The 26,224-nt window shown below is 39.3% G+C and overlaps 1 protein-coding gene across 1 annotated transcript in view; it reads right to left on the reverse strand.

Annotated features, from left to right (window-relative positions):
- Positions 1 to 26,224, reverse strand: part of CCDC115 (coiled-coil domain containing 115) — a 303,910-nt gene that overhangs the window by 67,853 nt on the left and 209,833 nt on the right. Inside the window, exon 5 of the mRNA XM_044080726.1 lies at positions 25,966 to 26,175. Within this exon, the coding sequence (XP_043936661.1) occupies positions 25,966 to 26,175 (210 nt within the window). The remainder of the gene's footprint in view (positions 1 to 25,965; positions 26,176 to 26,224) is intronic.

The following is a 26,224-nucleotide window of genomic DNA, read 5'->3' on the forward strand; positions in this document are numbered from 1 at the left end:
ACACTTTTTACATCTTGAGAAATAATATGTAAATTCACTGCAAACTCCTACTACTGAATTCACATCTTCCATGCCAAATATTTTCATAAATTTATTCAAAAATCTACCCTCCTTTGTTATACTTTCCCTTCTGGGCCCCCAGACACATCTTCACCGCTGCAAATTAAATTCTAGTCCCTACGTATAACAAACATTCCTTGCTGAAAACAGATTATTTCTCCCATAATTTTCTTGAGTACAATTATAGCAGTTTTAGGTGGAATATAAATACATGCCAGTGTAATCCTCCTCCCTTGCTAGTAGCCCCTTAGTACTACAAATCTGCCATTATCATCTTTTGTATCCTCTTCTATCACTATCGGCGATCCTTTTGCAATTAACGTAAGTACTCCTCTTTTCTTTTGTAGCCGGTATTCCACTGAATAACCACCCTGAAATCTTTCTTTATCAAATTCACATATTCAGTTCTTTCCAAGAGTGTCTCCTGTAACTTAGTTATTTGCACTCTACATTTTTAATATAGATCAGTATTCTTTCTTTTTTGCATTTATCTGTGAGACCATTGACATTTAAAGACATTACAGAAAGCATCACTGCATTAAAAAGTTGTTATTCCCACCTTTTTTGTTAACTGTCTGGTTCCATCTTTTGTGTTACATACACTGCTTAGCATGTTGAACTTTTATATGGTTGTTTCTTGTCATATCCATTTGAGCCTATGTCACATCTTACAAAACTTTTTGGTTTATTGAAAGCCCTCAAACAAACAAAAAAACTCAAACCCCAATACCCTGTAAAACCTATTAATTTAATATTAACACACAAAATTATGTATATCTTCAAATATTGAAGTTTTACACTCCTAATAGGAAGAAATGTACCAAACTGACAACCTCACTCAGACTTGAGTTAACCTAAAAGAAAGGTTTTCCATGCTAAGATTCATGGTGCAGCCTGTGCTTCTACTAAGTGCTAACTGGTTTTGCCTTACCTTTACGACTCTCCCAGTTGGGAAAATCCCTGAATGCTTTCAGAAAACATCATCTCCAAGCCAGTTTCTCTTTTCTTCCCTCCCCCCAACCAACTTCAACATGTGCCCTTCTCCAGCCAGTGCACTTACATGAGTGTCATGTGCTCAGCAGGCCTCTGTTCTATGGGTATAACACTCGGTGCTCCATCTAGCTGTAACCCAAATGGTGAGACACATATACCCCTCCCAGCTCAGGAAGGGTAAGGTAGCAAAGGCTGCTCACTCCTCCCCTCCATGGCTCTTTCAGTGACTGAGCCATAAAGTTGTCTGGGTTGTAGTCAGGGCTTCACTGCCCTGTGCTGTAGGGCCAGGGCTAACATTCTTATGATTTTGATAATTTCTATTTCCAAATATACATCAATGTGCCTGACATCAGTCTTAAGGAGTGAAATCTGTTGCTCTTCAATGAGTAAGCCTGGACAGTGGATAACAGTTTTTTCTGGGCCAATGTATGTTTTGTGAAGAACACTGTTACAACTTACTCTGGACTCCCTGATAACTCAATATATTAGCTTGCATATGCACAGCATGACAATGCAATTACATATGACATGAGAATTAGGGATCTAAAATGACTCCATAAAGGCATTATAGCAGGGACTCTAGAGGTGATTAAATCTTTTTCTTTTGTTCATTGGCTGTAGATATTATTTTATATCTAAAATAATGGACATGTTGATTTTGCCAATATTCATATCCACTGCTGTGAAAAAAGCTGTCTGTAGCTGCTTCACAACATTAACAAAAATGGATAATTTTAGGAGCTTTTATAGTGAAGACATAACTGATGAGTATGCCTAGGACTCGTTTTAGAAGCAAGTAAGAAACGTCAAATTATGGACTAATAGAATAGACGGTGATGTTATCTTTTAAGGTGTTACTCAAACTGCTGAACAAAAATGCTATAATTTTGACAGGAGATACTGGATGCATAATAAAAACTCAGAACTAAAAAAACTTGACCTAAACTCCTGATCAGCCATGTTGTAAATAACACCAACACCAAGGTAAAAGAAAGCTGGCAATGGGTTACATTAGACTATGATAAAAGATGACTGGGAAACGAATGCACTTACTTGTTGACTGCTCTGCATAAGCACAGCATGATGAAGGCACAAGAAGGGGTCAACAGTGATAATTACTCAAGGAAAATGATGCTTAGAACTCAACAGAAATACTTTTTATAGAGGTTATTTTTTTTCCCTCAAGACAAACCACCACCAAGGTTACTGTACTTAACGAGGGTGGTCAAACCCCTCTCCCCATGTGGTGCACTGCCATCTCTCTCGGAGAAAATCCCATTTGAACTTGACAAACAAAATCACAGTCAGCACTTGGATGTCTTACAAGTTAAGCAGACATGATCTAATATCTCCTGAAAGAACAGCCATTTTGATTCTGGACTCAGCTGTTGAGAGGCTAATGAACTGTAAGGCCTGAAAACCTCATATGTAATTGTCCACAGCCAGTGTTACAGTTGATAAACAGAACTCAGAGGTTCTGAGTTGAGAGTTTCTGACAAGACGTTACTGAAAGTAAGAAAAAAGTAAAGAATTTCTGAGAAGAATAAGGAATAGAAAGCATTTCTAAAGGTATAAGGGAAGGCAGGATAAATAACCATTTCAATTGAACTAGAAGAGGATAAAGACTGACCTGGGGATTCAAACTCTGTTGTAGGCTTAGTGCGAAGCCTACATGGAGTTTAAGTGTTTGCCCGGTGAGCAGCAGTGCTAATTACATATGCATGCCATGCACCACGTTCAAATGTAAACAAGCATGGTTTCGTAGCCAGCAACAGGAAACAATGTAGAGCAACACGGACAGCAGCAGTCATGTAAATCTCTACCTATGGGCAAACTAGGCACAATAACTGGCAGGTTTATTAATAAAGCAATGTATATAGTTCCAACACATTACATGAAAGTGTATACAGCGTGGAAACCTGTGTCAGGCACACTGAATAAAAGTTGTGTAAATAATCAGTAAGGGTACATAGACTACCTTACAAATAAACAGTCAGGGGAAGTGAGTGAATTGAAAAGGGACACACAGATGAATTATAAGAATGAACACAGGGTAAGAGGACAGGTGAAACATGGTAATGTACAGCAGATGAGGGCATGTCAATGAAGACAGTGGTAGCATGAACACTAATCACATATCGACATGATACAGTATGAACTGCACAGTTATTGTAGATTATGTGACTGTCACACAAGGAGACATGTCAGTGGAGCAGATACTTTGTGATATAAGCATCCTGACAAGAACAATGGACAGGACATATATCAAGGATGATATATACTGTGAAGAAATTAGACACTGTCATCTGTGCTAGCATGTCTGACTGAAGTTTTGTATATAATTTCAGATTAACCTGTGTTGTTATATGCCAGCATGACTAGCTAAGATACTGTAAATAAGTTCTTATATGTTGATTTATAATCTATTTGTACAGAATGTTTTAAAGACTTGAATGTCCTTTTACATTTCCAACTGCACATGTTTGTGAAGAAAGATACTAAAAGCAAACTGTCTCAGATTCAGGTGATCTGCAGATATCATCGGAATGTTGACAGTTGGTATGTGTTACTGTCTGAAGCTGAAAGACAGGCAGGAACTTTAACAGCTGTTGGTTGATATTCAAAATATAAAATGAAAATTAGAACTGGAACAGTTGTGACAGGCTAGTCTATAACAGCTGTTGGTTGATTTTCAAAATATAAAATGAAAGTTAGAACTGGAACAGTTGTGACAGTTAGGCTAGTCTATAAAAGAGCCTGCTTAAGATAGTTAGTTGTCAGTTAGCCATTTGTACCATGCAGTGGATACCCAAAAGGACTCACCAAGAATTGTAAGCTTGCCTTTGATCTACTGTAATAATTTAGTTTACATCAGGGACAGTGTTCTTTAGTCAGAGAGAGAAATTGTATCTAATTAATTAGATCAGTTAGTGTATTTCTAAATGCTGGATTTCTATCCTTCAGTACTGATTTTAATTTCCTGTTGATTGAGTTCTGTTTGTTTATTGGAAATTAATGTTCTTATATTCTTAATCATTTTGTTCATTATTAAAATTTTTTATTAACTTACATTGTGGCTGGTCAGTGTTTTCTTTCCATGTAGCCTAGTTTCCGTGGCTGTATTCCAATACGTTTTGGAATTTGCATGGGAAACCAGGACTGAGTCTACATGGTTGATTTATAGCTTGCCGAAAAGTTCCTCCATCTTGGATTGTTTGATCAGCATACAATTCAACTGCTTATGTTGTAATTAGCAAGCCACAATGATGATGTTTATCGTTTTTGTGGGGCTCTACACATAATGGTGTGCTATTGTGTGCGTAGTGTTGCGACGTGCACTTGATTTTAGCAGACTGTGTAGGCTTTACTGAATCTGCAGCTGAGTAGAGAAGGAGACAGACAGAAAGGAATCAAAAGGGGGAAAAGAAAGGCAAATACAGCCACTTAAAACTACATTACAAAGTAAAAAAATAAAAGAAAGGAATGATACTCATCATGGTATCATGAAATCCTGGCAAACCTAGACCTGCATGTGTTTTTTTAATAATGTTACAACCAATGTATAACATAGGGTAATCAAATGTGTTTGCCAAGGTGAACATTTTAATGGTCCCTCAAACAGAAGGAATATGGAGGTTTGCAATCCTCATGTCAAAAGAGACTACTATTGAATAAATATAAAGGTTTGCAATCTTTATGTCAAAAGACACTGCGTTACCATTGTGGTCTTGCCAGCTCTGTGGCACAGAAGGATAAAAACCTAATTGTGAACCAGATGATACTGGATAAACTAGTGACCCTGGCACTTGAGGGGCTGGGCAGGGAGGTTGGAGTGTCACTAGCAACAGCTCATCCATCCTGAAAATGAAAGCAGTCAGGTGCACTGCAATACTGACACCAAAGAGGCTGGGCATTACAGCACAGAAAAAAAACAGACCAGAACAAATGCTCACCAGTCCGCATGGCCTATAACTAGGAGAGGTGCAACCTACACAAGGACCAGTACTGTGAGTGACTGGATTGTCCAGACTGCCACAGGATAAAAGGGAATTATTGCTATCAAAAAACCCAGTAGGAAAATGGATGATGCCACACCCCCCTCTGACAATGGGTGAATGGGAAAGTGATACCCAAGGGTCAGCATGCAAGGGAAAGCACTGATCCTGGTCTTTTTTTTTTTTTTTTTATAACAAAAAATATGTTGTCAAACTTCTGTTTTACGATTGGGATATAATCGGATTCACTACAGGGGTGTTGTTATTAATGCTTTCATTCAAGAAATTAGTTTAAAAAACAAAACAAAAATAGATATAGTTAAAGGAGAGAGTCCTAACAGGATCTTGTGTCAAACTCTTAACAGAACTAATGTGAGAACTGTTTACAGTGCTAATCAGCCTTAATATACCAGGAAAATTTAAGGCAGCTGAAGGTAACATAAGGGTAGACAACTCCTCTTCATAAATGTGACACTAAGTGAAAACAAGAAGCTATTTTGTTTATCATGGTACAGTATTGATAAATGAAAAATTAAGGAAAAAAAATCAGAAAATCACTTCTGATGGGAAGAAATGTGGTATGTGCATAGGCTACTGGAGCACATGACTGGAAGTAACCTAGATTCAGACTGTGAAAGTGGTGTCAAAGGGTAACACTTTTTGTCTGCATGATCAAAATAATACACTTAGAAGGGACCCTGGAAATGGCCTTAAGCCACATAATAGTCCAATAACCATAATACAGCCTTAGCTTGAGTATCAATGTGCTAGCCTGGATAAAACATGTACTGCTTTACCAGACTACAGCAAATATTATCACATTCAAAACATAGACCTGTCTGTGTATTGTATACACACAACACACACATTCAGTCATTCAATTAAAATTTGTGTTTTTTAGCTGAAGTAGCAAATACAGTCAACTTTTGCTTATAATACACTACAAGCCATTACTTGCCAGTGCATCTCAATATGAACGTTTTGTTGTGAACAAGTGTGCAGAGAAATAGGCAGAACAGCTTAAAGCTGCATGATAATCTACTTTCTAGCAGTAGGTCCAGCCACTAATGGTAATACTGCAGTACCTTTAATGAGATGAATAAAGCAAGTACATTTTGTCATTTAATACAGCAAAGGCATCAAACAATACTGGGGAGACAAAAAGCTGTGCAAATTACTAGTGACTGATATTACAGACTTCTTTAAGAAGACAACATTACACCTCTAATTTCCTTAAAAGCCACAAGTGTGAACTAATGAGATGTGGTTTACTGCCTTTTAATAATACATGGATGGTGTAACACAATGCATGGATGAAGCAACTAAGAATCTAAAAGATGCATTAATGGACAGATAATTTGCTTGTACAGTACAAAGATCTGCTCAAAAGTCTATAGCATATACAGAGATCCCTCTAAAGATTGTATATGAATTTAGAATTCTGTACACTGAAGTCCTGCATTACAATCCAAAATATATGGACACTGAGCAATCAGGCTTCAAAGGACACATTATAATGCATAGAAAAACACAGGAAATTAATCTTACATTTTAGGGGAAAACAAACATTGCAGACAACACAATGCCATCATATCTAAGTAATGGCAGGCTGGCCAGCCTCTTATACCTTTAAAAGCAATGAAAACAAACAAAGCTTGACCCTATGAAATAAGAGTAGAACAAGTAAAAGGAATCCTAACAAAAGCAAGAGATCCTGATTAGAAGGAAACATTCTATGAAAATGTCAACAAAACTGGAGCATCCAGCTACTTTTATACTGAAGGTTCCCTTGTTATAGGGCCAACAGGGGGCCAGATCCTCCACAAAATAATGAAGTGAAACTTACACTACCATTCCCAGTACTGAATCACTATCTGTTATCTTCAGCTGCCTTACAATTTCCTTGTATGTTAAAAAGGCTGGTCAGCACTGTAAACAGCTCTAGTCTGGCCCGACTACCAGAGAAAAATCTTTCTGGCTCCCAGGCTGGCGAATGCCCTGACCGATGTCAGTAAGCTCCGGTATAAAGGAAGCCAGCCAGTGTCATGATACCAATATTTTCTTGCCATGGAGCCTGAAGCAGTATTCAAGTGCATCGGTCAAGTCCATAACAGAGGGAAGTGTTGTCAGACAGATAAGCATCCCATTGCGGATCTTTTTTCTTTCCTTCGCTCATGTCAGATAAAGTTGACTGCCTCCATTGTGGTAAGCAGATCCCACACAGAGACCTCCATTCACTTTGTTACTTGCCTAGGCCCAGACCACAATGTTGCCAGATGTTGCTTTTGTGCGCATTTTAGTACTAGGACTATTAGGTGTAGGGCTGAATTTCTTGCAAAGTTCCTTAGCCAACAGTCTGTTCTTTTGTCTTCTATGGCATCCATTGTTCGTACTGAATTTGAACAGTCTAACAATAAGAAAGAAAAACAAAAGCTTAGCCTTTTGGATAACAATCCTTCACCGCCTGCCTCTCCTTCTAGGCTTGCTATTGTTGAACAAAGTAAGGCGCCTTCACAGCCCCCTTCTTTTCCTGAACTGGTGACTCAGACCTGTGTTGAGACACCTTCCAGTCTGACATGCTGTTAATACCTTCCACCTTTATGCAACCCTTTGACATTGGCTTGACGGTCGGGTCTAGGACGGCTCAGCAGGCCTTGGCTTCTGAGGAGTGTGCACCACCCAGAGACTCTATTACTAGGCCTCAGCCTCTTTGCAACAGTGAAATATGAAGAACATCAGCAGATGCTTGAATAATCACTGTTGCAGTAGCCTCAGCTATATGGGTATATCCTGATAAGGATAAAACAGACAGCCAGCTTCAAAAGCTTCAGGGCACCTTCCACATGCCTAAACCATTAGTCAGCTCGAGCTGAGCTGACTGAAAAGACATATTTAGGTGCTAAGCCCTTCAGAGCTTTCCTGCTGTGAAGTGAGTGCTCCTCTGTGGCCTTTCTAGGATTGGCAGTCAGCCTGTACTGTTCTTTTGCTGAGCAGACAAGTTCCCTTTGGTAAAAAATCCACTTTAAAAAAATACTGTTTTACTAAACGTTTCTGTTTAGGAAAGTTATTTTGAAGCTAGGAGTTTGTGTTTTAACAGACTTTCATGTGACTTAACTCCACTTTTAAATGGGTGTGCACTATTTCCTGTCATTTTAAAAAGTTGTTTAAAATAATTGCAAGCCATTTTTTTCTGTGCAGAAATTATTTGCTTTACTTTACTAGGGATATCCTTCAGAAGACAGTAAGGGATTCTTCAGAATTATTGACAGACTCATGGCAATCAGACTCCAGTGTAGTATTCATAATCTCAACATATGCCCCACAGCAGGGTTTTGATAGTGAGGAAGAGTATATCCAGACAGCAGTTGTAGGACCCACTAGATAAAGCAGGACAACATAAATTGGTGTGGATAATGGGTGACCTGAATGCACATATCGGAACAGACAGAACAGGATAGGAGTACTGCCTGGGTTCACATGGGTAGGACAACAGGAATAAAAGAGAGACCATTCTAGACTTCTGTCTGGCAAATAGCTTGATGGCAGTCAACACATGATTCAGAAAGAGTGCCACAAGATCACATTCAAAAGTGGCCAACATGCAGCTCTCATAGTAAAGAAAGGCAATGTGGTAGAATCAGCGATTGCAAGGTCATCCACAGTGAATAAGTCCACTCTGAGAATAAACCACTGGTTGCCAGAAACAGCTGCAAGCAATGGTCAGAGAAAGCTCTAAGGTCATCAGAGGCCAGGCTCAGTTAGCTATTACTGTGGGGACTAGCACCTCAAGAGGAGGAGGAGGAAATAGGTGAAGTTGAATGGCAGTGCCTCAAAACAGCATGTATGAGAACTACAGAGCCAATATTCTTGGCCCTCTTCTCCTCAATATGTTCATTAACAATCTATGTAAATCCACTCAGCAAGCTTCCCTCATACAATACATAGATGATTCTACTCTAATATGCATTTCAGATAACCTCATACATCCTCACAGAATTACTCCAGAAACCTTTAATTCTGCTAAAAGTTGACTACAGGATAATCATCTTTCTTTACACCCCCAAAATTCCATTTCCATGAAAAAACAAATTGCTTCCTTAAATAACACCATGACTGAAGTTACCTCACATACAAAACTACTTGTCATGACAATCGATTACCATCTTAAATTTGATTTACCTATCCAGAACAGCATCAAGAAAACCTATCAAAACTAGGTAAACTTCATAGAGTAAAGAAATTCCTTACAAACTCTGTCAAGGTTAACTCTAGCTACCACTCATCTCTTACCATCTCTCCTATATTGAGCCCCTATCATGACCACCCTACAAGCCTCACTTAGTTCTAAAGCTGAACAATGCTGCAACAAAGATGCCAAATTTGCTGACAGAAAACCTTACCGAACCCCAACTGCTTAGCACTAAAAACACTTAATTGCCTCGAGCTTCCTCATCACCTATCTCATACCCAGTTCATCTTACCCCACAAAATCATTTATACAGCATTTGCCTGCCCAGCAATTAGCCCCCATAATCCACTACTACTTACCAAACCAACCCCTTCAGTCAAATGATAAATAACTGCTAACCATCTATAAACCACAAAGGGATGCTGGGGTCGGTCCCTATTCCAATCATGTAGCTTGAACTTGGAATAGAATGTGTGTATCACTCAGGTTTATCTCACACCTTCATCTTTTCAAACCATTACTAAAAAACTTCCTCTCTGCCTCCTGACTTTATCCCTACTCCACATCTGGGACACAGCTTTTCCTAATTTCCTTCATTCACCTTCTACCTCCCTTTAAAGCACTAAATCACTTAACCTACTTACACCCTTCTGATACTTAAGTTTATTATAGCATACAAACTATTACACCCATTTTTAATTAGCACAACCAAATGACTATTCTATTGCTAGTTCTCTATTAACAATTAAACTTGCTTATCCCCTCTAATACCTCATTCTAATGTACTTCTTAAACTACTCCTACCTATCTTATACATCACTCTTCTAGCTGTAAATTCTCAATACAATGCTTGAGCATTGTTTTTGAATACCAATACAATTTTTGATAAACTGACTATGATGTGTATACAATTGAAATTGCTTTATAACATTTACTTTAAACATTGACTACATTAAACCATTACCATACAGCTTTTCTCCCTGGGCCTCCATTGGTAAAAGGGCACATGTGCCCAGTTAAGACTTTTCTGGTAAATAAATGTTGATATGCAAGTAAAACAAATGATAAACACCAAAGCTCTCAGAGTGCCACACACGTATACCCTAGGGTGCTATCATCACTCCTGCAACTACAATCGTTATGCTGTACCCTATGGTGCTATCATCACTCCTGCAACTACAATCGTTATGCCCCCCTTTATATTCTCCCATTATCATAGCTAACAACGGAGTGGTTTCATCCCAATTAATTACATTCAACAGTTATCTCCCTTACCTGATGACAAAATCCAGTAAGAATTACGTAGCAATGAACTCAATTTTTGTCAAAATAAAAATAAAATAGCAATCAAATGACGCTCAGGTAAGTCATCTTAAGGCTCTAGCAATGGCCATTAATTATGAAGCTCTATTACTATTCAGTGTAACTGTAATCTTTGCATCCCCTTTTACTGAGACCAAAAACTGCATCTAGTGTAGGGAACATATCTTCCTAATGAGCATTACACCATTGAGTACGGTCTCTGCATGGTCAAGAATTTGGCGTAACATTACCCACAACAAACAACATCCAAATGATTAATCTCCTATTTATTGACAGATTACCTTGTTAACAAACCCTGACTGTATCAAGGAAACAGGTGACACAATAAAAATATAACTGCTAAAAATCACAATTTGCTTCACTGTGAGCCTGCACAGGGAAATTCAAAGAGAGAGGCAGTCACATCTGCATACTATTTACTATCACGCTAAAAGAAAGACTAACACATCTTTCCTATAAAACCTTGCAGCCAACTATTCAGGTATAATATTATTCCTCCTAATTATCATAAGTAATTTATGGGTTTGTGATGGTATAATGGACAGCTTGCAAGAGTGACTAAAAACTTTATTTTATGGGTTTGTTGATGGTATTGTTGATGGTATAATAGAACAGCAGGATGACATGTACAGGTGGATGAGAGATAAAATTATATTATTCCCCACCGATAACATTTTTTACCTTTTTGTCAATACTCCACAAATGGAAGTGCTAGATGGGTAACAATTACTAGACATCATTTTCTGCATAACTAATGGAAATGCAAAGATGGATAGAAACAGACAGTGAGAGAGAGAGAGACAAATAGATTGAGAGGCAGCCCCACCACATCAAAACATTCCAATACAGACACATGCTGTCTGTCACTGGCCATCCCCAGTAATAAGGTCCAAAATATTAACCATTTTCTTTAATTAAACAGGAGAAAACAACATAAGATGTCATATCCTCTTGGAGGGAAGTTTCAAGTAAGAACTGGTACTACATCAGTCTCATGAAGCATGATCACTAAAGACCAACCATTCTCACTTAAGAGGAAGAAATGTTCTGGTGCATGCCTATGATAAAATAAGTGGCTAGAGCATAACTTAGACCTATTTTGATTCCCGAAAGACAGAAAGACTTGCAGGGTTTTATGCAGACTAAGGTCCTGGGTAAATGGTACAGGATGAGCAAGAAATATATGAACTTATCCTATTAAATGTCTACCATTCCTGGGACAGCTACAGAACATAACACTCAGCTTCAGGATATGGGGAAGATTTGACAATTTTGAGCAATCTTACCAGGAGCAAGAATTAGATTTCAAAAAGTTTTAAAACAGTTTCTGAATGGTGACTAATTCCCTCACTTTTATAAGTGAAAGTTCATACCTATGTCACAAAGTCAGTGAATGAGAAAAGATGGTAAGGAATACCAGCAAATGAGAAGGAAGAAAATTAGCGGATGATACTTATTAAAATAAGAAATGCATCACACAACTGTTTGTAGGACCTTTCAACTAATACATATCAGTGTCCATCACTACAAATACAAAGGTCGTTTCTTAGTATCTACTAAAAGCTTGGGTTCAAGCACTGCTGTACTATGTTAATGTTCATAGAACATGCAAGGAAAAGAAAGGGCAAAATTACATCATACTTTATGTCTTCATAGTAATTCATCATTGGGTAATAGCCTCATATGGGGGCAGTTCTTTCGATCAACTCTGTAATATTTATTTTTCAGGACTGAAGCTGAGGGAAAGACGAACAAGGTTCTTTTTGTGACAGAATTAACAAATGGATCTCACCACAGCTGAGAACAACAGTACATTTCATAGGTGAGATGCTGCCATTAGTCGCAGCAAAAAAATAAATAAATAAAAATGAAGGGGAAAATGCCTCTCTGGAAAGCCACATTATATAAAGCATTGTGGACATTTATTTAGTTTATTTACTACGTAATTACCTGCAACACTAAGTACTGCACTGCTGTGGTTCCTGCATGGTTAATGTATCAGGCCTTACATGTACCTTAACACAAATAACAGGTATAGCTGCTAAGGTTACATGGTAATTTCAAAAGTCACCTTTTATTTCCACTGGAGCATTTAAAATGTTTATAAATCTAATCTGTCTGTAATAGCATCCCACTTGCGCTTTTCACTCAAGTTTCAGCAAAACACCAGGAAAGAATGAGACAAAACAAACAGAATAAAATGTGAAAAGGGGAAAGTAGGGAGGAAGCTAACACTGCAAGGATGCATCAATCACACAATGTAATGGTGCACTTATCACACAAACGGACCCTATTTCACCAATTTATGCCTTTATGTTGTTTTTTTTCTGTCAAAACCCATTGACCATCGTTGCCTCCCCCCAGCTGCTGTTCAACTAACTTATTTGTACCCAGATCAGAGTGCTCATCCTTCAAATATTTTACCTACTCTCATCCAGGTTAGTTTTATTTTCTTTTTGCTACTTCTAAGTCCGCTTCCCTGCATGCTAATATCACCACTTAGGAGGGGAGGCAATGGGAAGCAGCCTGAGTGAGTGCTCTGCCCATGAGACCATGGAAAGGCCATGTCTGCTCCTGTTCTCCCATACCTATCCCAGTGTCTTTTATCTAAACTTTATCCTCTACCAGACCTCCATTACAGAGACACCAGTAGACTCTAATCCTCCAGCACATGCATGCCCATACTCTGTGCTGTCATGCGTCTCAGCCACTAAATGAACTTGGCTTGCTTTGACTGTAGTCAAGGCTTTATCCCTCTACTTCACTGGTGAGTCTCCTCATTATTTTTTTTTTTTTAACAAGAAACATCTTTATTAAATGATCATTTAGACATAGGCACATATATATGTATATATATATATATTAAAATAAATCATATTGGCATATTTTTAGTTGCAAACATTATACATCACTTATAACATATCCAGTCACTGTCAGTCAAACATTACATAGCTCATTCAAATTCCGTCTTCTTTTAAACCTCATTCTCTGTATGTATTGTTCCCAGAATTCCCATCTTTTCTCTGTAATTTGCTCCTACCCTTTTCTAAAGATCCCATTTCCAGTTTTTATCTCTGTTACTGTATTTACTACTTCTAGTACAGTTGCTATAGACTTTGATTTCCATTTTCTAGTAGTTGCTTTTTTGGCAGCCACTCGGCAAGGCCTTACTATGCCTAGGCAATTCTGTATCATAGCTCAAAAAATAATTTCCTTAGTTATACCAATTTACTCACCCAGTATTTCTGACAGAATAGTCTGCATGGAATTTTTAAAACTGACCAGCTCATTACACTCCTAAAAATATATTCCCAGTTACCTCTCTTTCTCATCACACCTCCAACATTTCCTATCTACCCGAGGAAAAATTCTTTGAAGTCTACTTGGGTTATAAAAATACCCATGTAAATACTTCAAGTGATTATCCTACATTTTCAAGACGTTGTTGTATATTTGGGAGATATACATATATATCCCCACTGGTTCTTTGTGAAATGTTTCCCCAATCTCTCTTTCCAATCCTTTCTAACCTCCTCTGATTGATTTTTATACTTCTCATGCAATATTTTATATACTCTGTTAGTTATCCCTTTTTTAACAGCAGCTTCTGTTCCAGACTCTACTAAAATTCTACTAGTGCTGGTCTTTCACTTAGGATCCCCCTATTTCTTTCTCTTTGCATATACTCTGATATTAAGCCTTGATAGGGAAGGCAATATCTAGCTTGCAGTCCAAATAAATTCTTGGCATCTTCCCATTCTATTACCTTTCCCTCTCTGGTTTTTTGTTCCCAATACCTTGGTTCCTTTTCTCAAGTTTTCTCCAGTAAATTCCGACCTCCTCTTGCATACTTGTCTGCATCCCTAATTGCAGTCCATCCCTATTGGCAGAATCTACTGGCTTAGTTCTTTGAATACTTTCTGCTACTTTATGAATATAATATTCTGTATGGTTACTGTTACTCTCCTTAAGGATTCAGATATAAAATCCCAGTTTTACCTTGTTTCTTGAGCTTCCCCCTGTTTTGTCATCATCCTTCTCCACTTTGAGTTGTAGCTTTCTGCTTGTGCTATGTATAGGAGCCTTATCTTTATAACTCTGAAACAGCCCTTTCAAATCATGTAATCCCAAACTGCATTGTTCTGAATCAGATTATCCCACTTGACTTTTGCCATCTTCCCCTCCCAGATACAATCCTTCAGATCTTTATTAATTGCTATCCACAATTTCTCCTCTGGTTGATGAAAATATGCCTGTCCTGTGTAGAAAACTAAAAGGGACTAAAAACATTTTGACAGCTTGTATCTTGCTATCCATATTAATAAAACAGAGCTTCTAATTTCTTAGTTTTTGTATTCCTTTTTTGTTTAATCTCTTCCCAAAAATCCTTAGCTGCCACAACAGAATAATTTTTAATCCACATTCCCAAGTACTTCATTTTACCATGCCCCCATAAATGTGTATTGCTGAACCAATCTGTGTGTGGGTACACAGTTTAAAACTATTGCCTTTGTTTTATCTTCATTAATTCTGTATCCTAAAAAGACTTGAAACTGTCTCAAAATGTTCATCACTAAAATGTCGTTTTCTGGTTTCATCAAGTATAAAATAATATCATCTGCAAATAAAGCCAGCTTCTCTTGACTACCATACCAATTATATTCTTGAATATCGGAGTCCCTTATTTTCTTTGCCAATGGTTCTAAAGATAATGCAAATAAAAAAGGGGAAATAGGACACTCCTACTGGTTCCTCTGCTCAAACAGAATTTTTCAGTGAGGAACCCACCCACATTAATTTTCATCTCCAATCCCTCATACATCCTCCTAATTAACCTTATAATTTTATCAGGGAATGCAGATATTTTCATTGCCCTGCTCATAAAATCCCTTCACATTAACTCTTAATCTTTGACCAGAGCACCAAAAGATAAGTCCAAAGGTATAGTGCCAGTCACCAGCCAAAATCACCAAAATAATTAAAGTAAATGCTGTTGCAAAGCTGCCTTCTATTCTTGGAAATGCAGTCCTGCTTATAATTATTGGTACATGCAAGGAATGAGGTCCAGGTCACATTACTTGCTGCTGAAATACCTAAAAAGGCTTATAGAGGCTGCAACGTTTGAGAAAGCTTTAATGGGCTTCTGAACAGGACACTCATCCAACTAGTGCAATCAGGAATACAATTAGAAATGTAATGTTTAACTCTAAAATCTCTAATCTGGGAGCAAAAGGCACAAAAAGGTGAACAGATTTCCTAATAGTTTCACTCCCTGAAATATAAGTGAACACTACCTGGAATCCACAAAGTGCAAGAAGTTATCAAATGAAGTTTGATGAGAAGAATAAAATGCTGAAGGGTCAACTGTTCGTTTCATCTTAATGTTACAAAATGCCTTAAGCATGGTAAAAGGCCAAAGGAACTTTATTTTTATTTTAAAAAAGTGTAGAGTTCAGATGATGCAACGGTCTGCAATGTTGAAACTCTTAAGGCTACAGTAATCACCAAGAGAACTGGAGGTCACTGAAACTAGGGTGGGTTCCTATGGAAGCAAAATCAATATGGTGAAACAGAGGCCCTTAGTGAAAGAGTAAAACTATCCTAGGGCAGAACAAGTAAGATTCTAAGCTTTCCACCAAAACAAAATCCTCTTCCATTTTTGATAGAAAAGACATAGTACTGGGCATTCCAGCTTCTTGGAGGACCCAACTACTTCTGGAGAAAATAAATTATATGCATTTAACCTGAATGGAAACTGTTTGACCATTTCAGCAATGACTGATGGGCACCTCATCTTTGCCATGTCATGGTTGAACAAGGTCAAAACTGCACCAGAGGCATGCATACTGAATAAATGCATGTTAAAAATATCCACATTTTCAGACAAATCAACATCCACTATTCCATTATGAAGAAGGGGTTCAACATGAACTCCTACATTTGTCTGAGAGATCATACATCTAAAACATCCTTAACTAATAAAAGGAATATTTAGATTTTCATTTAGCATTTACAGTGGCTTTCTGTAATAAGCTTGATGCCTCATTTGAACTTTTCTTGTGCTACATTTTTTGTTATGCGTTGTAAAATAGATTACTGCTGCAGTAGTCTTGACTACTGGTTCCTCAGCCTTGACTTCTAGAGCTCAGTACTCTTCCACCTCCAGGTGTACTGGTCATCCACTTGTCTGGGATGTCAGCACATCTCCACTACAAAGCCAATATCCACTGACATCATCTTAGAGCTTTCTGTCCAAAGAAGTAAGGCCACACATAGTGAACTATAGTGAGTCAGGCTCTGAGAAAATTATGAACAGTACAGAGCACAACTAACCATTGAAGAAAGGAAAACAGGACTCCCAAAATGAAACTCAGACATAAGTAGTCCCAAGACCGTGTAAGGGGAAGGGAAAGTGAGATAGAGTAAGGTTAAGGAATGGAAAATAGTACCACACCAATGATCTAATTATTATGGTGATTTCTGACACAACTGTACCGATTTTTTTTTTTTTTTTTTTTTAGTTTAGATCATTGTTGTAGTAGTCATTACTACTGGAATCATCCCGATAGTAATGACTATTGGAATCATCCCAGCAGTCATTACTATTGGGATGATTCCCAGAGCATTACTAACAGAAAAGGGTGGGCTGGGGTGGTTAGGGTGCAACATATACTACAGGATGGCTGTAACAGACCAAGCTCTTTCCCTGAAAAAATGTCCAGCTTACAATTAAAAAAAAATTGTGGCAGATGACCACGTAAGTGCTTCGAAAACAGCCTGAGTACTGAACTCCCTCCCCTCCAAAGAAGGCTGCAGTAGTTGCCAGACCCTAGGGCTATGGACTCTCACATTTCCTTACAGATTGGTACCCTGAGAGGAATGACAGAACATGATGCAGTGAGATAATCCTTTAGAAATTGTTTACTTAAACACTGCACCTCCTCCTTCCCAGAGACAAAGGAGAGAAACAACGGACTTGTACTTCTACTATCTTTGATTCTGTGCAAATAACATTTCAGATGCCTGTGTTCATACAGGAAATGCAGTCTCCTTTAATCTTGTTCTGTAGATTGGGAAAGATAGGTACCTGGATGGCTTAACCAACGGAAAAATCCCTGTTCTTAGGCTCATCCTATCCTTGTGGAAAACTATAAATGGTTCTTTGTATACCATGGCTTGAATTTCTGGCACTCTTCTAGCTGAGATGGTAACTACCAGCAGGCGTGTGTTCCAAGTAAGTTCTAAGTTCCACTTGACAAGAGCTGTGAAAGCAGACTCAAAAGATGACAGAGTAAGTTCTTCAGGGACATAATTTAGGTCCTAAATAGGAACAACTCTTCATGGTGGTCTCAAATGCAGTACTCCTTTTAGAAACTGTTATACAGATGGTAGGTAGGCAAAGATGGTCAAAGGGTGTATTTTGAAGTAAGGGGTTGGGAGGTTGGCATAATGGTTAAGGTGTTTACCTTACAGACACAAGGTGCAGGGTTTGATTCTCATATGGGGCAATTGTCTAGGCATAAAATGGCCCACAAGGCTAACATATGAACCTGTAAGTATAGGCAGTCTCACACTGAAAAGTTCACTACAGTACTAGAATATGTTGCTACTGTCCTGCTTCCTTCCACAACACTGGATGGAAAATCTTTTCCATTTGGATAAGTAGGATTTCCTAGTGGTAAGCCTGCTAGTCTCTATGTATACTCATTACATCTTCTGTGAAATGGTGCTTGAAGGGAAAGTGTTACATAATCCCGGTTGTGAACTGTGAGGCTTCCAGGCTGCCATGTAAACAACCCCCTTGTTCAGAGATGGAAGGTTCACTAGCAGTTGCACTGGAAAAAGCCTCACTGTATCCCAAGTCAAAATGGAGCTATAAGAAACATATCTGGCCCACTTTTCCTAATCTTCAGAATCATCCTGGGGAGTTGGGGAATCATACGGAAGGAACTGGGGAAGAGACATGTTCATTTAAAGGGGAAATGATTTCCTTCTCAAACCTCTCTGCTGGGTTCTTTTGAGCACGACTTTTTTTTTAGCAGTTTGCTGCTTTGGGATACAAGCAGGACTATCGCGCACCCCCTCCATCAGCTTAAGGAAGACATCTGTATGTAATGTCCATGTGTATGTATCTGTCTTTAATCTGCTGAGTTGAATCACCACTACTTTCAGATAAGAGGGAATGTGCACTGCTTTTAGGATCATCGGATACTTAAATGTTATCTCTCAGGCAGTCATTGTTAGCTTGCATGAAGGGGGAGGGAGAAGATAAATGCATCTCCTTCCCTGCTTGTTGAAATACCACATGACTGCTAGTGCTTTATGATGGACATCCTATTTCCATGGTGGTTTGATGACTGAGTGTAGGTATGAAGGCAATCACTTACTTCAGATTTATATAATTCTCCCTTTAGACTGCACTCCACAGGTCTTGGACTTGAGTTGTTGTGTGTATACTCTAAGCTAGATCTGAAGTTTCTGGTAGGGTAAGAATATGAAGCTTCTAGGTGAACGGCAACTAGGGAAGACCACCAGTCCAGCTCCTTGAAAATGCAGGGTATAATGGTAATCGTGTCTTCCAAGGGGCTGAGTGTGTTAGTTCCAGATGAATCTTTGGTATCACTGGAGACCCCTAAGGTGTAATTTGACATGGCAACCATCAAGATGGTAGAAATCATGTACTTCAGAGCCCTGAAGCACTCTCTGGCTGACAGCTCCCTTTCCTGTGCTAATTTTTGGAAATATTGGGTTAAATGTTCCACCTTCTCTTGGCGAAGAAAGGCTTTGTGGCTGGAGTGCACAAGTGAACTTAGGAATGTTATTCTTTTGGAAGCAAAAGGGTATGATTTTAGAATGTTGAATCAGACCCCAAGACTTTGGAAGCATTCTGTGACGGAACTGAGAGCCTTGTCCACCTCCACTTGTGATGGACAACTATCTCATCCAGGCACTAGGTATTGGTAAATTTGGATGCTATTTGCCCTGCAGTACATAACTAATATAAGTGATGCCCTTCCAATTCTGGAGGTACTCTGTAAGCATTCCAGTAATCCTGAGATAAGGGGAAGTTGATAAGGGTGGAAACCTGGGAGAAGAGTAGATTAAAGAGAGAATAACCAACTAATCTTGGTTGCTCTCTGGGGACTATAAACACTTTGGTCGCCAGGCTCCCCCTTACGGTTTCCCTGCCACTTTCTCTTGTACTGCTCATTTTCTCCATTTGCTGACCTGCCTTTACCTTGCTTGCCAAAGTATGGGCCCAGCTTATAGTGGGTATTTCCTATTATATGGGCATGGGGGAGTGAAAGAGCTACTCCACATTCTGCACTAATTTACCCCCTTTCTCATCTCCTTAAAATTCCCCTATGGGGTTCCCAAAGAACAGCTCATTGTCTAGTGGGGCATTAAGAAGCTGCACTTTGACATCCTCTGGCAGGGGTTGTAGACTCGGCCAGGCAGAACATCTTCTGATGACAGAACATACACAGTAACTGCCAACCAGGAAACTGCATCAACAGGATCATAACCACACCTAATTAAGTGCTTTGCCATCTGACTAGATGTCTGGGTAAGCTATGTTAAACTTCACCTTCAGGACAATATCAGACACTTCTATCAGCTGTTCTCTCAGCTGATCTCAGACAGCAATCTGGTACTTTGCCATGTTTTTCTGACAGCTAACAGCCATTAAGGCCAGTGTGGGAATTCTGTAAACCTTCTTCCTATACTTATCTAGTACTCTACTTTTCTTGCCATTTGAGATAGTACTAGGAGGCAGGAACCAATATGGAACCTTTCTCTGGATTCAAAGATGATGCTGTTGATCCACTACAGTTTTTGTAAAGGTATTTATGGGACTCTTGGACACTCAAACAAATATGGATTCTTAGCAGCATATAGGGCTGGATGTCTGGTTCTATACACCCTGCAAGAAAAGCATCCCACAGAGCCCATTAAACAGGATCACTTGATAAAGATTAAAGAGCATTCAGGCTCAGTAGCTCAAACCATCTTTTTGGCATCTGTCATGCCTTCTTCTTCCATTTGAAATGCTTTCATTCTACAAAGACTCCCTTCATAATAGATTTTCTCTGTGGAAGAAGCAGAGAAAATAGTGTATCCTGTGTCAATATCATAGCCTAAGAAGGAATGTACTTGGGGAAAAAAATTATCCAAATCTTCTCCCTGACTGTCAGTCTTTCTCAATCTACTGTTTTCAGGAAAGGACTCCCTCTTCTTTTACTAGAATGGATTCTGGACACACAGGGATCTGAATTTGGTTGCAGGCTCTGCAATGCTTGCAGAAACCCTGTCTGGCAGTAAATGCAGAGGATTAAGGCTATGAACTATTAACAATATGCTTTTTGTAGTCCAGGGTAAAGGGTTTGATTTCTTCCACCTCCATTTGCCTACTGTGGGACTCCGTGCAAGTTACTTAACCACAGCATACTCTCAGATCCCCCTGAAAAGGGACTCATATCCAATGCGCTTGCCATATTAACACGCAACCTGAAGTCAGGTTGGAGTAATGGACCAACTTGAGGTCTGAGATCAGGTATGTGCATACAGCCTAGTACTGGTGTTTTATGTTTCATATGTTTGTGGGCTTTCATGAGGGGTGTCTGCCGTGAAAGCACTGGCTTTAGGAAGGGATTGCCAGATTTTCACTTGATGGTGTAGGTCTCAAGCCTCTTCCTGTCCAAGTAATTTTGTAATGAACACAACCTATTAAAGTTTAATATATAATCACTGACACAATATAGAATCCTGAATGTTGTGTTCTGGTCCTAAACAGAACGTGTGGAAGTCTTTTATGAGCTACCTACCTAACAAGAGGACATTTAGCTTTCTTAGGCACTGACACGTCCTATAACATATGTAAAGTCAGACCAACTTGACAAATCATCTAGTCTAGGCAAAGGTAAAACAGAAAAATATAATAAAGAAAACAAAATTCAACAGTGGGGTACTTACCTTGTTTGAGCTCTACAGCAGGCTGAACCATGCCAGACTATGGATGCCAACACTGATATGAATGTGCTGCCAAATGCAGCAATCTTAACTTGGTGTGAGCAGATCATCAGTTTATACTAGAGACATCCTAACATCTCAGAGGAGCAGACATCCATCACATTTTGAGGGGGAAGGGTGGTAAGCTCAGGAAGTGGGCAGAATATCAGGCTTTCTGTGGCTACAGTCCCAGCAGTTAGTACTACTGCAAAGCCATCTAAATGAACATCCATTGTTGCCTTGGCCAGTGTGGGGTAAGGACAGTGAGATGAATTTAACAGCACTGAAACACACAAAAAAGTTTCTTCCCACATTCTTAAAGTGTTCCAATGCCTGGTTCAGAATATTGGAAAGTGAGAATTTTAATTGGATGTAAACATATCCAACATGTGTGAAAATGAGAAATGCCTGTGCATTTAACTTTTCCTCTTAATCCAGACTAATGGTAGGCTTAGATGAGCCATTAAAACACAGCAATCTCCTGAAAAATGAACAGCCACCATAAAGCTTAAGGGCAAAGCTTTTCCCCATTAATGTGTAGCTGTTCTGGAGATATTGATCTGAAATTCATCAGAATGGGATTCATCATCAGGGTTAGTCTAATGTCAAGTTCTCTGAAGAATAAGCAATGTACTGAGTGTGATCATAAAACTGTGGGAATTAACAAGGTACCTCTTACCACCAAAGCTGCACCATCTCATAGTATATTTAGAGATAATGGGTTTGACAGGGCTGGAGGGGGGTGATTCTCTACAAAAACATTTTTGTAAAACCCAGTGATCAGCCTTTTTTTATTAGCAGTATAACCAAAGACTGTTTTTAATATAATCAAAGACTGTTGAAAGAATTACTACAAAGCCAGCATCCAGCAAAGCTGCTAAGACCTTGATCCACTTTGTTTATGTGATCATGACAATGTCCTGCTTATCATCACCTGAAGTGTGCCCAGGGCAGACAATTTCTGAAGGTTTTCATAATCACAGCTACAGCCAACATCTCCTTGAAAATGATGAACAACTATGTGTGAGATGGAGACTACATTCTCTGAAGAGTTCATGACTCTAGGTTTTCTCCCAGTCTCAAGTCAAAGCTTCTATGCTCAATTTCTGAAATGATAATAGAGGAATAAATGGTCTATCCACCTTCAACTTAACTACAAAGACCCAAAATCTGAACTTAATGAAAGGATGAAATCAGCAAAAACTTTAAGGCTTAGTGATCTGACTTAATCCCAAAGACTCCTTAGGTAATGCCGAAACTTCCAAATTTAAAGACTGACATTCTGAATCAAAATAATACTAGTTAGCATGTGAAATGAACAGCCTTCATGACATTTTGGTCCTTTGCATAGCACAAAGAAACAAGAACGTCATGTTTTTCATCACTTTCTGCATCAAGACCTTCGCTTGACCAGGAACCTTACTTCAAAAAACACTCTTCTGTTATGAGGGGGAAATGTGCAATTTGTTTTCATTCAAAATAAGCCTAAAAGAAACCAAGAATGGAATTATCACCCTTAAATGGTTCAATATTCAGTCCTGTGACTGAGGCTACTATCCAAATATTGGTGAGTTTGGAACTCGTGTCAGCCTGAAAGCTGCAACTGCAAGGGAAATGCACATAAAACATGATCTCACAGCTGTTACCAAATCTAAAATAAATACAACAAACAGATGAATAAATAACTATTTTTTTTTTTTTTTTTTTTATAAATAAGCCAACTCCCCATCTGAAATCTGAGATGAAGAAGAGGGTACTTTCTTCTTATTCCAGACCGGCTAGTTCTTATTCTTATAGGTTCATAGGTAGGTACTAGGCTATCTGCCCGAGGGCATTTATAAGCCTAGACAGAGTGTGTCGGCTTTTGCCGCCCCATTGATTAATTAACTGATCCTCTGTCAAGCAGAGCCAATCAAGTGATCCCAGGGGTGTATTTTCCGTTACCCATCCACTCGTCAAGGTTTCTCTTGAAGAGTGTTACTGAGGGACTCTGCCTAAAGTAGTTTGGAATTTTGTTCCAAAGCATGGGGAGTCTCTGTGACAGGAATCTATCCCTCCAGCATGCTCTATTTATTGTTGTGGCAAGGTTTAGCTCACTAGAGCGCGTGGCTCGCAGTGACTTGGATTTCTTTAGGTGGAGTATGTCCATCAATTCTGAGTTGGACATGGCTTTGTAAGTCAGGCAGAGATCACCTCTGAGTAAGCAATATGCTAGTGAGAACAGCCAGAGTTTTTTCAGTTGGGCTGCATAGGACATATGTTTGAGGCCAATAATCCTCTTGCTGAGGTACTTTTGTGGTCCTTCCAGCTGTTGGAAGTGTCTTGTGAGGTACATCCCAAAAGGGGCATTGTACTCTATGATGGGTCTGATGAGTGACGAGCAGAGGGGCACTATAACATCTTTATTTCTAGATGCAAACCCTTTAGTAATTAGATGGGCCACATAGAAGGGTTTCCTAACTAATTTGGCAATATGATTGTCAAAGGAGAGATTACTATCTACCCGAGTCCCCAGATCTCTTATTACCTCTTCTGTATTAAGGGGGCTGCCACCTATGTGGTAATTCGTGGGTGTTTTGTTTTTCCCAGACGGGATGACTATGCATTTTTTGGCATTTAGCTTAAGGCCATGACTTTGACACCAAGTGTCCGTCTCAGTAAGGCCCTTTTGGAGGATGTCCGTGTCAGCTGGAGTCTCAATTATGGCTCCCAGTTTGCAGTCATCGGCGAAGTTGGTTAACCACAGTCCTCCTGTGTTTGCATGCACTTTTGAGAAGTATATGCCAAACAGTAGGGGTCCCAAGACCGAGCCTTGCGGGACACCACTTGTGACTGGTTTAGAGTCGGACCTGCAGCCCGCTATTCTTACCGTGCGAGTTCTGTCTGTAAGCCAGTTGGCAACCCATCTCATGACGTAGGGGTTTATGTTCAGGCTGGTAAGATTTTCTGTAATACCAGAGTGGGGAATGGTGTCAAAAGCCTTGGCGAGGTCAAGGTACGCTGTGTGAACCACCTTTCCCTCGTCTATGGCCTTGGTGACTGTCTCGAAGGAGTCAACCAGGTTTAGTAGGCATGATCTGCCCTTAACAAAGCCGAACTGGGTTGGGTCAAGTGTTTGGAGGTTCCCAATGTCTTTGTTAAGGAATTCCATGATGATGCGCTCCATAGCCTTGCAGACCTGGCTAGTCAGGCTTATGGGGTGATAGTTACCAGGGTCAGTTGTGGCCCCTCCTTTGTGGAGTGGAATAACCATTGCTGTGCGTCATTCTATGGGCACGTAGCCTGTGGAGAGGCTGAGGCTGAACAGCGTGTTAAGGTGGGGGATTAGTTCATGCAAGACGCAGCCTGGGACACCATCTGGCCCCACCGATGCTGTGTTTTTGGCTTTTGAAAGGGCTGTTTTCACCTGTGCATCTGTGATTTCCGTGACAATACACTTTTCCAGTATTGTTGTGGGCCCTTTTGGGGGTGAGGGGGGGGGGTGAAGTTTGCAGTGAATCTATCTGCCAGGATGTTGGCAATATCAGTAGGTTCAGTATATTTTGTGCTATTTTTCACTAGTTCAGTGCATATCTGCGAGTTGCCACTTAGATTCTTAACATAACTAAAGAAGGCTTTGTGGTTATCTTTTGAATCCTTGGCTATTTTTCTTTCGAAGTTAGCCTTGGATGATTTTATGAGGGACCTTTGTTTCTTACTGATACTGATCAGGGATGTCTTTCCTTCTTGGGAATCTTTCTGGATTCTTTCCTTTGCCCAACAAGTGAAGCGCCTGAAAACCACTTCTGAGACTATCCATTCTTGGCAAGCATCTCAGATTTATTAAGTTCAGGATGTAAAATATCAGCGCCCTTGAACTGTTACTTGCCTGACCATTCTACATCTTAATGTTAACATGAGACTAGAAGGATTCTAATGCTCCAGTACTTAAGCTCCACAAGAGATTCCTTAGATCTAGACTTTGGAACCCCTCAAGTAGAGGCTATTAGATGGTAGTCTCAATACCTACCAAAGCTTGACGTAAGAAACAAGGCTTATCACAGAAAAACTATAGAAAACTGGATCCTTGGATATTAAGTAATATGGTTTTCAGGTGGATGAAATATATGTGAACAGCATTACTAAATTAGAGGTGACGCAGAATAAAAGAACGACATTCATAAAAGAAGTGATGGCACTGTTGAAGATTAGGCGCAAGCTTCCAGAAAGAAAGAGAGCAAAGTGTGTGGTCTTATTTTTTTTACAGAAATCTGATGTCAAGTGTCACAGCACTTCCCAGTTCCAGCATTGGAGTTTCGTTCTGCAGGGATTTTAGATGGACGTTCATTTGTCTAGCCTTCATAAGCTAGTAAAGCAGCCGCATTAAGTCCAGGTGGGACAACAAAAATGTATTACCTTTTTGAAAACTTGTTTGAGCTTGTCGTAGACTCTGAGGAACCAAGATTCCAAACCACTTCAGAGGATCCTGAATAGGGCTTCGCTGTTCCTCTGTCTGCTTGCTGCATTTTACCTTTTCCTTACTGGGTTTCTCCATCTGTACATCCTCAGACAAGACTGGCTCTTCTTTAGTTCTTTTGTTCAAAGCTACATTCCTGCGTCTTACAGCTGTGAAAAAAGTAAGGAGATATAATCACACAAAGGTCCTAAAAATAGC

This window comes from Protopterus annectens, chromosome 8.part0 (genome assembly GCF_019279795.1).
Source record: "Protopterus annectens isolate FY-2018-M chromosome 8.part0, PAN1.0, whole genome shotgun sequence".
Classification (NCBI taxonomy): domain Eukaryota; kingdom Metazoa; phylum Chordata; order Ceratodontiformes; family Protopteridae; genus Protopterus; species Protopterus annectens.